General features: G+C 44.0%; 1 protein-coding gene across 1 annotated transcript; it reads left to right on the top strand.

Annotated features, from left to right (window-relative positions):
- The first annotated feature begins 1,214 nt into the window (after nt 1-1,214).
- On the top strand, nt 1,215-11,982 carry UBE2G2 (ubiquitin-conjugating enzyme E2G 2). Its single transcript, XM_008936638.1, has 5 exons — nt 1,215-1,302; nt 1,396-1,441; nt 6,990-7,108; nt 9,781-9,921; nt 11,658-11,982. The coding sequence occupies exons 2-5, from the start codon at nt 1,401-1,403 to the stop codon at nt 11,768-11,770; spliced, it is 414 nt and encodes a 137-aa protein (XP_008934886.1). The 5' UTR covers nt 1,215-1,302; nt 1,396-1,400; the 3' UTR covers nt 11,771-11,982.
- Nucleotides 11,983-12,961: the final 979 nt, after the last annotated feature.

The raw sequence follows: 12,961 nt of genomic DNA, 5'->3' as shown, positions 1-12,961 counted from the left end.
TTGACATCTCCCTCTTTCTGTTTAAAAACATCAACAAGAAAAGCTGTTTGAGACCACTATCAAGCTGGAAAAACCTGCTCCTGAGCATCAGGACATGGTGGGAAACTGTAACACCAAGTTTCAATCTGTGGCTGTGCTTTTGAACTTAAGTCAGAGACCTCTGTGCCAAAATTAATGTCTGAGTGTTTTCCTGTCAGCATATTTTTGAGTCCAACAGTAACTTACCTGTTTCGAGACAAAAATCTGTGAGCTGTTTTGTACAGCACTACCCACAGTTTTCAAATATAGCCTAACAGATTAGGTCAAGTGTCTTGTTTATTTGCTTGTGACTTCTCATAGTCCCTGGGTCCACGTTCCTGCTTGGTTTTGTGCTTGGGAATGCACGTAGCACTTCCCATGGCTGCATGCTGTGTGGGACAGGCCATTAGCAGTCCACAGGCTGTTGGTTAGGCAACTGTTCTAGATAACCAGCTCACAGCCCTTAAATTTGCCTAATTACTGTCACCTCCTCCAGCCTGGCACCTTTGGAGTGTTGCGTCCTGTCACTGGTCCCACCAGCTGCCCTGTGTCTCAGAGCTGTGGAGCTGGTGGTGTTCAGCCCCCGGGGACTGCAGGTCCACTTGAGATGAGATAGTGATGCTGAAGGGTATTGTACAATTTGGGAATTGTACCAGTTCCCTCCAGAAAGTGGGGGTGGATGGATCCTGACTTGCTGCTTTGTTGCTCCTGCTTTGTTCACTTGCCTTTTCCAGGCCATGCAGGTGGAGCTGGATTCAATTCAAGGAACAGAGCCACTTGTCCAGTCTCTCCTGCTTTTGCTTCTCCAACTTTTTGCATCGTTTTGGATTTTGCATTGAGATGCTGTCAAGTATGAATTGGTACAGAGAGGTTTTACCCATTTTCTCTTCAGGCTGTTGAGTTTTCTACCTGCAGATACCACAGTGTTCCAAGAGCAGTTTCCCATGCTTTGTGGAAAGAAGGTTTTTATTTCCTTCTCAGTTTTAAATTGTTGCCCCTGGGAGGAGTAGTTTTGGGAGCCTGAAAAAGCACAAAATGCCAAATAATTCTCTCTAGAAAAGTTAAATTGTCAGGTGTGAGATGCTGGGCCTTCTGGATGTGGAGTCTTGCCCAGTACAGCGTTGCCAGAAGATTCCTTCTGGGTCCTCAAGCTTTTCTCCAAGGCCGGTGGGTGGTGACCCAAGTGCTATCCTAAAATTCCCAGGCTTGCAGATCATGTTAACCCTCCTTGTGTTTGTGTTTTTGCAGAGCTGACCCTGAATCCACCAGAAGGGATCGTAGCAGGTGAGGAGCTGAGCAGGGTTTCTGCACTCTGAAGTTGCAGCCTGACGTTCAGGTAGTACTAATCATATTTTTTTGGTTTGTTTTTCTTCATAGGTCCCATGAATGAAGAGAACTTCTTCGAATGGGAAGCTCTGATTATGTGAGTGAATACTGGTTTGTGTCTGAAATTAGCACTTGCATGCTGTGATTAGCTTTTAGGAGAACAGGAGTATAAAAAAATAACACTATCAGTTCTGTGTAACATCCACCTTGGCCTACCTTTGGCTGGAAAATAATTTTCTGACCTAAACTGGGAATTATATTTGGAATTTAAACTGTGACAGGCAGCGCTGGGGCTTAAGCAGTCATTTGTTGTACAAGTGCCACGATAACAAGCAACACTCAGCATTTGTCACTTGTAGATTTGACAGGAATCCTCATTTGGGCTCTCTTGGTTATGTGTTGTGTAGGAAAACATTGTAGGAAACAGTGAATTGATTGCAGGTAACACAAACCTGCTGGAAACATTGCTCAACTGCAAATACAGGACAGGTTTTTCTTGTGTTTTAAGTGGAGGAGAATAGAGAAATTATCTGTGATAGGAAAGGAGAAGAAGCAGTGTGAGAAGGTGGTTTGCTTACTGTTCCATTTTTTCTAGGAAAATGGAAGGGGATTCATCTGAGAGTACTCAAAAAAAGAATAAAAGATTTTTCTTTTTAAATGCTATACAGTTGATGCACAGGCTGCTGTTGTAAAGACATTGGGTGCAGTGGTTCCCTGTTGAAAGCTCTTCTATTGAACAGCTCTGATTGTTACCTGTTGTGTTCTGAGGGGTGACAAAGACCTCTTGACAAGTTGTCTCCTCCCCCTTCCACTCCTGAACTGATGGGTGCAGTTGTTCACAGCAAAACTTGCCACGAAAAGACAAAATCTTGCCAAGCTGCTGACACATTATCTTCTTTCTTGCTTACACTCTCTTACTCATGCTCTACCCTTCTTTGGGAACTCTGAGTGCATCCAATAATGTGTGATTTTTACAAAATAAAGTTCTAAAATGGCAGGGGAGAGGAAAAGAGACCGTTGTCACTTGGGACTGACAGTGTAGATGGATGCTACAGAACGAAAAGATGAAGAAGCTCCAGACAGCTGAGTCTGCATTAAAGCAGGTGGTCTGTTGTTAGGGTGGATCCAGGATTTTAAGATTCCTTTAGTAAGAGCTGGTGATTTCCTTCTTCAGCCAGGACCAGGGGTTCCCTGAGGACACCAGTGGCAGTCTGGGGAGGCCGTGGCCCCGCTCGCAGTGCCCCTGCTATGCTCTGGGCAGGTTTTCACTGCAGCCACCACTGCTGACTTACAAGATTCTCAGCTGGTGTGGGTGGAAGGGTTTTCTTAGCTGGGTTTTGTTGGAGTGTGTTGTCTGGGGATGCAAAACAAGATTGCTTGTGATGCAGAACACCACCAGTATACAAGTGTACCAAGCTGTTATCCATCCCCTGCTCCACAGGGGCCGGCTGCGTGGGTGATCCTGCTCTATGGCAGGCGTGAGCCTCCAAGCTATTTTGGGCCTTGGTAAATGGAGATTTGGATTACCACTGCTTGTTTGCTGATTGATAATGAAGAGTTGGCAAACGCCTCTGCTTACGTGCAGCAATTTATCCTGTGATGAACAGTTTGTAACTCCTGGTAGCTCAGTCCCCTGCAAATCAACGCTTAGCATGGAAATAGGTGATCACCCCGACACCAAAGAATTTGGCTGTAACCTCTCACACTTTCTGTGAGATGCAGTTTCTTTGCTGAAACACTCCCAAATTTCAGTTCAGACAGCTGTGCGTGGCTTGGAGTGTAGAAATCCCAGAACACTTAATGAACTTCTTGGAATGGGGAAGGAAATTCCTGCCTCTCGGTACTTTCTCGTAGCAAAGATTTTGTGGTTGAGTAGAGCTTTCATGAGGGGTTCACAGAAGTACTTTTGGATTTGATTCACTGCCTAGAAAATACTTTTTTTCTTGATGTTTCCCATAACAAATTTTTGAACAACAGATGAGCCACTTTTATAGACTTGAAAGCCTTTTAAAGTGCTGAGTGTTGAGCTTCAGGTCTTTTGTCAGCACAGAATGAGAGGCGGAGGTGCTTTAATTTTGGTTTGTGTGTCGTGCATGTGTCATAATAAAATCATATTTTAAGATCAGCTCAATTCCGAAACTGTGGTACAATAGAAACATATTTACACTAAACATGTTTGGTTACTTTCATCTCTTTACAAAACTCTGGTAGTAGAAGTATTTGGTTATGTTTGGAAAGCAAGCTAAATGACTTGTTTATGTTTGTCTGTGATAACCTTGAAGGTTTTGTAATCTGAAATGTGCTGTGTGAGATTATGGGAATGAAAGAAGTGCAGATGAGGAAGTTTTTAGATAGATGGAGTGAAAAGTTAAGTAAGTCATGTAATAATGAAGAGGAGAATAAAATGCTTTTTTTTTTTTTCCTTCACCAAATTTATATAAAGCTAGAGCACATGTAATGGCAAATAAAGAAAAAAGAAACCCAAGAGAGAAAAGACACAGCCCATTTATCAGTTCATAGGTGGGCTGGTTGGTATTACACAGACTGATGTAAGAGCTTGGCTCAAAGATAAAACAATGTCTTTTTAAATAATAATAATAATTTGTACTTCCAGTGTTCTTGCCTGCAGCAGCAGTGCTGGATAAATGCTGAACGTGTGGATGTTAAGGCTGTATTGACATGTCTGAATGATAGAACAGTTCTTATGCTCCCCAAGTGAGTGCATTAGATCCAGAGCTGAAAAGAAACTGTGATAATCTCTCTGAACAGGGGAGGTTTGAAGCCTGGTGCAGAATGCACCCTCTTGATGAGCCAAGCAGCAGCTGAATTATGAAAGCCAAGCCTTTGCAGCAGGGCCACTTATTGGTGATGCTGAGTAGCCCCAGCGTGTCAGCAGAGTTTGCCATAATGCTGCTCAGTTCCTCAGCACTGCCTGAAGTCCAGGAGGCTGCCTTGTGTTGTGCCAGTTGATGAGTTTAATGTTTCAAGACCAGCTTTTGCCCTCTTTGGTTGGTGTATCCAAGTGTCTGCTGCTCTTCGAGTCGATCTGCAAAAGACATAAACCCACGTAATTGTTGAGAGCTAAAGATTGCTTGAAAAATAAACAGTATAAATTGAAGTCAACCTGTCCAAAAGCCTGTTTAGAAAGGTAATTAGATCTATAATTAGGCTTGTTTAGCATGGAATTCCCCTTGATAGCATCTGATGACTGTGAGTTTTGGTCTTTTTCCAGCATCGTTTTACAAATAAAAAACCATTTACAAATGTACTTGAAGCTATTGATTATGGAATTAATTGTCCTTGTTGATATGCTTTTCCTTCCTGTTTTGGCAGATAGCCTCCATCCTTTTCTTTCCCTTGCCTGAGTAACAGCCAGCTCATGGAGTTCAGAGTTTCTTTCTCCTGCAGTATGTCTTATTTCAACAGAGTTGTTTGTAACATCTGCCTTCCAACTAAGCAGTCTGGGTGTCTAGCAAGTCATTTAGTGCCATGTTACAGCCAGAGGAGAGCTGATGTCTGTTCCTCAGTGCTTTAGGGGAGTCTGTAGAGGAGCCTCATGTGCAGAAAAAGATGAGAAAGTGCCCACTTTGCAGGCTGTAATGAATCTTACAAGGAACAGGTTTAAGACAAGGTGTTTCTTAGAGTTATATGCCTCGAGCCTGTGCAGGGTGAGTGCCTTGCACATGTACACAGTGATGGTCAGTGATTTGTCTTCCCTGGGGTGTGGGAGCTGCTTAAGGCCCTGGCCTTTTGGCTCAGTGCTCTTTTCTCAGTGGGATGGGGTCACTGCTGTGTGGTCCAGGTGTTTTTTGGAGGAACCCTGATCAAGTGCTGGGTCGTCTTAACTAGCATAGCAAGTTGGACAAGGTGACAGTGTAAGGCACAGAGGCTTTGAATGTGGTGTCCTTTGCCATCACACCAGCTCCTCTGCAAAGGTTTCAAAAGGTGCTGTGCCCTTTACCTCCCTGGCTCTGCCAGTGTCCTTTGTGAACTGCAAGTGATGCTGTCAAGTTTAAACGTTGAGGCCTCCTGAGTGTTCTGTAGTTGTAAATGCTGTCTTGGATTAATTTTAATAATTCCTTTGAAGTTGATCCTGGCAGCCCTAAATGGCTAAAACAAAAGCATTTTGCTCACATAATACAGGGCCTGAAGTGGAGCATGTTGGGTTAACATATTTGACAGAAGAGCCCTTAAGGCTGTGTGTTTGCTCTCAAAACAGAACATAAGACACCCACTAGCTTTTCAATATGTGTATGTACATACTCTTAGAAGTTCAACAATAAGCTTTTAAAATGCAGCTGGAATTAAAACGTTCATGAAAAAAATGCATTCAGTTTATTCTCAGATGTGAATTGAATCCTGACTAAATTTAGGGAAGTTGCCAGAAAGTTAAAAAAAAAATGGTTGAGATGGTTTAGCTTTCATTGTTGCAGTGTGCTGCTGCTTTTCTCTAACCTTACCTGCAAGTGTCCATATTCAGGTTTAAATCATATAGTTCTTGTGTTTATCTACTACCCAAGTCTTTTGAATCCCAAAGGTTAAGAGAGTGAGCCTCCTGGATTTAGGGTTTATTGCTCTCAATTTTCTTTTTTCTGTAGGTTACTGATTGATTGCAGCCTTAACTGTTAGGACTTCTTGAACTTTTATGTTCTTTCTGGCATGGAGAATGTGGATGAGGAAGAGGAGGCATGAATGTATTTCTAAACCTTATTTCCTGGGCAGTATAACCCTTGTTTGAAGAGCTTTTTACTGAATATGTGAGGTTTCCTTGGCTAAGATTTTCAGCAGTGAGTCTTGTTTCTTGCTCTTCCCAGTTTTCCAGTCAACAGGAGATAACGTTAGTGTCATAACTTCCAGATGGTTCATCAAGGTTGAATAAATCATGTCTAATAACCTTGTTTTTCCTCACTTTCCAGAAATGTTGTATGTAGGGGAGAGTGAAATAGAGAGAGAAATATCTTTATATTCTCAACTTGATTGTATGTTGAACTAGATGATGAACACAATAAGGAAATGTTTCTACAGGAGCCCTGATGAAGCCACTTGTTCTCTGCATGCACCTGAGGGAGTGCAGACTAAATATCTCAAGTCTGCAGAGAAACTTGGTTGTCCTGCATCTAACAATTCTGGTCCCTGAGCTGTGTTTTTGTTTCTACCAAACATTGCAGTGTTTTTTGCATCAGATAAGTGTTTATGTGTGCTCGTGCTCGATACTGGCACTTTGAATCTCCGTAGGATTTGTAAATTATTTTTCAGCTCCAGCATTTGACATCTTTGCCTGGTGCAGCATAACAGTATCTTCAAAGGCACAGGAGTCCCACACCTGCCTCTGCTTTCTCTTGACATGCAGACTCTCAAATCCTGGAACATGCCTGGGAGCCAGATACTCCGATTCTATCCAGACACACCCTGCTAATTAAGCAGTGTTGTGACCTTCCTAGTAATTTAGTGTGCAGGCTTTGATTTCCCCCTTCCCTCGCAAACCCCAGGTTTGGATTGAAGTTTGAGGTGTCGGGTAAGACTGCGTTAACTCTTTTTTTCCTGGAGAAGACAGTATAACCCAAACCTCTGATGTCTCGTGAGACAAGAATTTGGGTGAGAGAGCTATCTACAACTCTGGTGAATGGCTTTTTATCTGTTTCTAGGGGTCCTGAAGACACCTGTTTCGAGTATGGGGTGTTCCCTGCTATCCTGAGCTTCCCCCTCGACTACCCCTTAAGCCCTCCGAAGATGAGGTTCACGTGTGAGATGTTCCATCCAAACAGTGAGTCTGATGCAGCAGGACCTGTGGGCCAGTGGGTTGCTTGTGCACCTTCAAACCAAACTTCTGCAGCAGGAGAGCTGGCATCCTTACCAAGGGTGATTCTCTCCCTTTCCCAGCCATGAGTAGGCAGCAGGATTGTTCAGCCTGCCAGCAATTCTGCTCTGTCCAGTTCTCATTAGCACATTCTTCCTCATCTACCTTGTGGCCACAAACAGGCCAAGTAAAGATTCCAACAATTTAAGATCCTTCCAGGAATACTTGTAAATTATTGTCTCAATAGTCTGAAGTTTTCTGTCCGTGGTGTAAGATTTAGTGAATTAATACAGACTCTTTCCACTCTTGCTCTGTGGGTTGTATTTAAGCAGTGTGGTGTTACTTAATGAGTGAAAATTTGTTCATCTTCACCACAGCATGGATGCAGCTTTATTGAATCATAGAATCATAGAATCATTTAGTTTTAGGCAGCATGTTTTTTTCCCCCTGTTAAGTTGCAGGCTCAGTAACATTTCTGATGGGATTACAGATGACAGATTTGTAGGCATTTAATATCAAGACCTTGCTTTTTCTCTGCAATTCTGATGATGGCAACATTATCTTAAGACTTTTCAGTGGAAGTAATTGAAGTAACAACAAATAGAGCTAACAATGTTGAGCCTTGGACAGGTAAAAACCTTGAAGCACCCTGTCACAGCCTGAAGCACTACTTTCTGGAGTCAGCCTTGGCATTCTTTGTAAAGTTGCTTATGACATCTGCTAAATCACCAAGAATTGTGTCAAGATGGTTTATTATCACCCAGATTTGATGGGCTGGATCTGTATTCTACTCTATAAGGTCTCTGCTGCTTGAGAGGGATAAAAAGGAAATGCTGCTTTTCTGCCTGGTGTTCCCTTCCCTGCTGATGTCCCTGCACTTGCATAACACAGCTCTTAATCTCAGCTGGGAATTGATTTATTTCATCCTGTTCCAAGGAATTTTTAAATTTCTTAAAGTTCTTCTGTTCTTCCCTTCTCAAAAGCACCAGTGATGCAGATTCTTGCCCATTTAATCTGCACTTTTCTGTTCTGGTGTGGAAGCCACACCCGCACGTCCCAGTGTGGAGCTGTGCAGACATGCCCAGGTCAGTGCAGTGTTACCCATGCACTGTTTGGCACCCAGAAGCAGTGTGGCAGCTTCAGCAGGCAGCTCCAGCTGGACTAATTCACCCAAGCTTCTCAGCAGGAGTGGTCTCTGTGAGCAGGTGGGTGCCCACACAGTACTCTGCAGCTCCAGTTGTGGAGGTTCATTGCAGCTCTTGGTGTGCAGCTCAGCCAGGAGGATCAGGGTGTGGAGAAGCACAACCTGTCTTGATCTCATGTGTTACAGAGTGACTCCATGTGGATGCTGCCTCCCTGGGATTAACTGGAATATTCTGGATGGTCAGCTCAGCTTTTTAAAGCCCCGTGACTCTGGGTCATGTTAATCTAAAATTGAGATCACCTAAAGTAGACACTTGAATCTCCTCTCAAGTGGGATTCTGATGTAGAAAGGTGGTAGAAATGAGTGGCTGTGCTGTGTTTTTTTCTGTTCCTTCAGTGCTTACTCCTCCACCTGTGAGGAGCTGCAAGGAAAATGTTGTAAAAGTCTGCTGTGTTCCCTTGATTTTGCAGTTTGTGGTACATACAAGGGGATTTGAGACACTACAGAACCATCTTCTCTTAAAAGAAAATTATATTCATGGATTTGAAGAGAACTTCAAAGTAGCAATTAATGGCAGGTCTTGCATTAGCACTTAGTGGTCAAGTGGGAAGATGAGGATGTCTTCCTGGAACTGGCCTTTGCTGTCTTGACTGTGCCACTGTGGTCTAGCTGTTTTAAATGAGACTCTGCAGAAAAACATAGAGTAACTTGCAGGTGAAATACCTTCGACCACTTTGTTCCTCACTTACATGAAGTGCTGGTCCAGCACGTTCTGTTTTCACCTCTTCCAGCTATGGCTAGACCAACAACAGTCCCCAGCCTGGGACTGTGAGAGGATGTAAATAAAACTCTTCCAAACTGCTTATGTGTTGCAGGCTTGTGCAGACATTAGCTGGGTGCATGGAAGGACCTGGAAACGAGCACAGCTACTTCCAGCAGACTTTCACTCTTTCTTTTTTTTGTCTTGTTTTCCTGGCAATGGCACAGATTTGGTCACCTGAGGAAGAGAAGCACTGAAAGTACTGGACTGAAGCTGTCATTCCTTGGGAGGCTGCACAGTTAGGCTGTGTTGCTAAAGCAGTGTTTCCAACTCCATTCTGTTTGTGTTGCCTTTTCAACTAGGTTACCCTGTTTCCATGCACTTCAGTGCAGCTGAGCTTAAGCAAAGTTAAAAAAATAAATCCTTGCCTTGTCCCACCAGGCTGCATCTCTGACTTTTTTCCTCCATGGAGCCTGTCACTTGTTATGAAATCACACGAGTGCTCCTATGCAGGCTTCTGTTGAGAAAGGATGACCCAACTTTGTTAGATTTGCTTAAAGGAAATTTCTACTCCGTTTTTTGTCTTCTAGATTTTGTGTTCTCTTGAGGAAATGTAAAACTGGGCTTAGCTTCAGTCATACAAAGGCCACGTCCAAACGCTCACCTGTGCTGGAGATCTGGAGAGGTGAAGTGGTCCCACTGAGTAACAGTCAATCCCTTGTATTCCTTGTGCAGTTTATCCAGATGGGAGAGTCTGCATCTCTATTCTCCATGCCCCGGGGGACGATCCCATGGGATATGAGAGCAGTGCTGAGCGCTGGAGTCCTGTGCAGAGTGTGGAGAAGATCCTCTTGTCAGTCGTTAGCATGCTGGCAGGTAAGGACTGCTGCTTGATAGCACTACCTCAGGTAGCAATTACTGCCTTGCCTAGAGCTGCTTCTTGCTGTTTAAGTGAGCAAAGGACATTTAAAAGTGTAAGCAGTAACCACGGTTCTTAAAGTATTGATTTATTAATAAACTAGTTCTCTGAAAAGAATCAAAAAAACTAAGACTGAATTGGTAAAGAGAGATTTCCAGCTTTGGGAGCAGCTGCCTGGCTTCCTCTTTGGGTCTGCAGCAGCTGAGCAGGGAGTGATGGGCAGGGGGGTACAGAGGCTCAGCTGCTTCCCTGCTTCTGCACAGAACCTGTGCTTCATCCTTGTGTTTGCTATGATGTCTGTTCAGCTCTTGCAGATCTTCAAACTACTGATGACAGCCTACGTTGGGTTTGGCCTTAGCAGCTGGAAGGTTACCAAGCAGGTCTAATATCCCTGGTAAACAAGGCAGCACCCTCCATTGCTGCCTGTTATTTGCCAGCCTGGGAACATACCTCGTTCTGCCCTCAGAATCAGGGGAAGGCTTTTTGAGAAGAGGGTTGGAGTGAAAAACTTTTTGTGCAGCCTTTTAAGTGACTTTCCCTAAATCCTGTGGATCACCTCTGTTGTGTCCAGCTCCCTTAAAGTTGGTTCTTTTTCCACATAATGGGCAGGGCCACTGAACTGCCTGAAAAGAGCAGAACTGTGGCTTTCAGAAGCAGTTTTGAATGGTAAAAGATTTTGCATAGCTTAGAGGGTTTAACAGCAACAAAGTTGATCAAAGAGCAAGCAACAGATTCTTAACATGGGACTGTTCTAGCTCCAGAATAATAACCCTCTGTTGGGAGGTTGTGCAGACAGAGAGTACCTCACTGGGCACCTTGTGGCCTCCAAGAACTTTGTGGTGCAGCCTTACCTGGACTGGTTAGCATGAGAGTCACCTAGTCTCTTGTTCTCTGCCTTTGTGTCCTGTTTTCCCATGGAGGAATTAATTTTGGAGGAATTAGTCTAAAACATCAATGTCCAGCTTCTTTCAGGCTGCTGGCAAACTCTAGGCTCTAGCTCTGCAGAGGGCCCAAGCTTACCAAACTGGGTGACCTGCACATCTCCTAACCTTTAAGGGCAGACCATCAGCATTGTGTTGAGCAAGACACATGCCCAAGATACCTGCCATGAGCTGGGCTGGGGTGGATTTAGACTGGTGTGTGAAGTCAAATGGGTAGAGTACGTTGTGCCTTAGTGACTTCTGCCATCCTCTGACAGTTGTCCTGCTGTACACAGGCCCTGACCCTGGTACAGGTCCCATGTTTCAGTCTACCTCAGAACAAAAGGAAGTGTTGGGAGTCCCAGGCACTCAACATGCATTGTGAAGGGGCTGAAATTCTTGCATGAAAGACGTTGCAGAAATGAAAGCATTCTATGGATTTTCTTGGTTTGGTTGGTTTTTTAATAGAACGAGCCATCCCAAAGGGTGACAGAGCCTGTTTGGGTGGCCTGGTTGGGAGGGCTTTGTGTCTGTGAAGCCACAGAACCAGAAAAAGAAAAAACATTTTGGAGGGAGCAGTATGCAGCTTTAAAACCCCTTGATGGCACTGGTGGTGCCAAGTGGTGCTGTCCCATGTGCATGTTCAACTGCTGAGAGCAGAAACAAAAAGTCTTCCTCCTCTGCCACTGGTTTCTTACTGAAACTCAACCTTGCTGTGGGGTCTTGCTCTGTGTCCTGCCTGCCCAGCTACCTTTCAGTCTTTCTCATTTCAGAGCCAAACGATGAGAGTGGAGCCAATGTAGATGCCTCCAAGATGTGGCGGGAAGACAGAGAACAGTTTAACAAAATTGCCAAGCAGATCGTGCAGAAGTCACTTGGACTTTAAGCTCACAAAGAGACTGAAGCCTTTTGTATTTCTCTTCACCTGAAAACGAGCAGTGCTCAGTGCTGGTACCAAAACTGAAAACTTTGCAAAACTATTGGCCTAGTTCTTCTTATCGTTTGTTATTTATTTACCATCTCTTTTCTTCTTCCACTGCTCCAGAGAAGCCTCTGGTTCACTCACTAAATTGTGTGGAAAAGGGATTGAAATACTAGGGAGAAGTATGGAGACAATGCCGTTTCAAAGGCTGCTTGTTGCTACCTCACTTCATGATGTGGAAAGCTGGAAGAACTTGCAATCTGCAGCCTGCCTTTGCCAATCTGCTGTGGGAGAGCAGAGCTGGTTTGAATCACCTGCTGGGAGAATTAGTTGTATGTTTTTTTAGTAGCATTGCATGTGGAGCATCAGTAGACAGGAAATAATCTAACAGTTTTATGGTACTCATGAAGTTAAGAACAGCATGTGCAATCAGGACTGATCTGAATAATCAACAAGAGAGGCTAAAAAAAACAGGGTTATAGTCAGGATGCATTAGCAAAGAAAGTATTTGTGCAGCACGTATCTTTAAGAAGATTAGAGAGTTGTTGGTGACTGCCTGGGGATCTGAAATGGGCTGGGGTTCCCATGTAACACTGTGAGCTTCTGGTGAGTCTTTGAGTCAGTGTTTGCTCTGAAGAAATCCCAGGAGCTGCTTAATTACTCCTTAAAGACACTCAGTTGTAAACTTTTCATTCAGTTAGAGGTGCAAGAGGTAAAGACTGGATTCTTAAAATTTGGTCAGGCTCACCATGGGTGAGATAAGTCATTGGCAGCCTTAAATCCAGTGAGAGTGTGTATTCTACTGGGAATATAAAGTCTCTCTGGAAAAATATCAGTTCCTCTCCCATTGACATTTGATTGCTGAGAGGATTAAGCACTGCTGGCCTTTGCTGTTACAGCCCAGGTCATCCCTTTTTTGGGTAGGTGAGCAAAGGATGAATGATGTGAATTTAACAGTAACACTTCATGCTGATGGCTTTTTGTGTTCAGGGGTGAGTCAGAGAAGGCAGCAGCTGTGTTCTCTGGAGCAGGGTGCAACACGTGTTGGGAAGCACAGAGTGAGGCTGACTGCTGCTGTGGGGAAACACCAGCTGCTAGGAGAAGTTGGTAAGGCTGCTTAGGGGCCATAAATGACCTTTGTGCTTTGCAAGTGAA

Source organism: Merops nubicus, unplaced genomic scaffold (assembly GCF_000691845.1).
Source record: "Merops nubicus isolate BGI_N331 unplaced genomic scaffold, ASM69184v1 scaffold23383, whole genome shotgun sequence".
Taxonomy (NCBI): domain Eukaryota; kingdom Metazoa; phylum Chordata; class Aves; order Coraciiformes; family Meropidae; genus Merops; species Merops nubicus.
This window is presented reverse-complemented; position numbering and strand designations above follow the sequence as displayed.

Bases quoted from the DNA above. Each gene is read 5' to 3' on its own strand.
- UBE2G2 (XM_008936638.1), top strand. From the start codon at position 1,401: ATGAATGAAGAGAACTTCTTCGAATGGGAAGCTCTGATTAT. The intron at 1,442-6,989 runs GTGAGTGAATAC...ATCTGTTTCTAG, and splicing joins GAATGGGAAGCTCTGATTAT to GGGTCCTGAAGACACCTGTT. The intron at 7,109-9,780 runs GTGAGTCTGATG...TTCCTTGTGCAG, and splicing joins TGAGATGTTCCATCCAAACA to TTTATCCAGATGGGAGAGTC.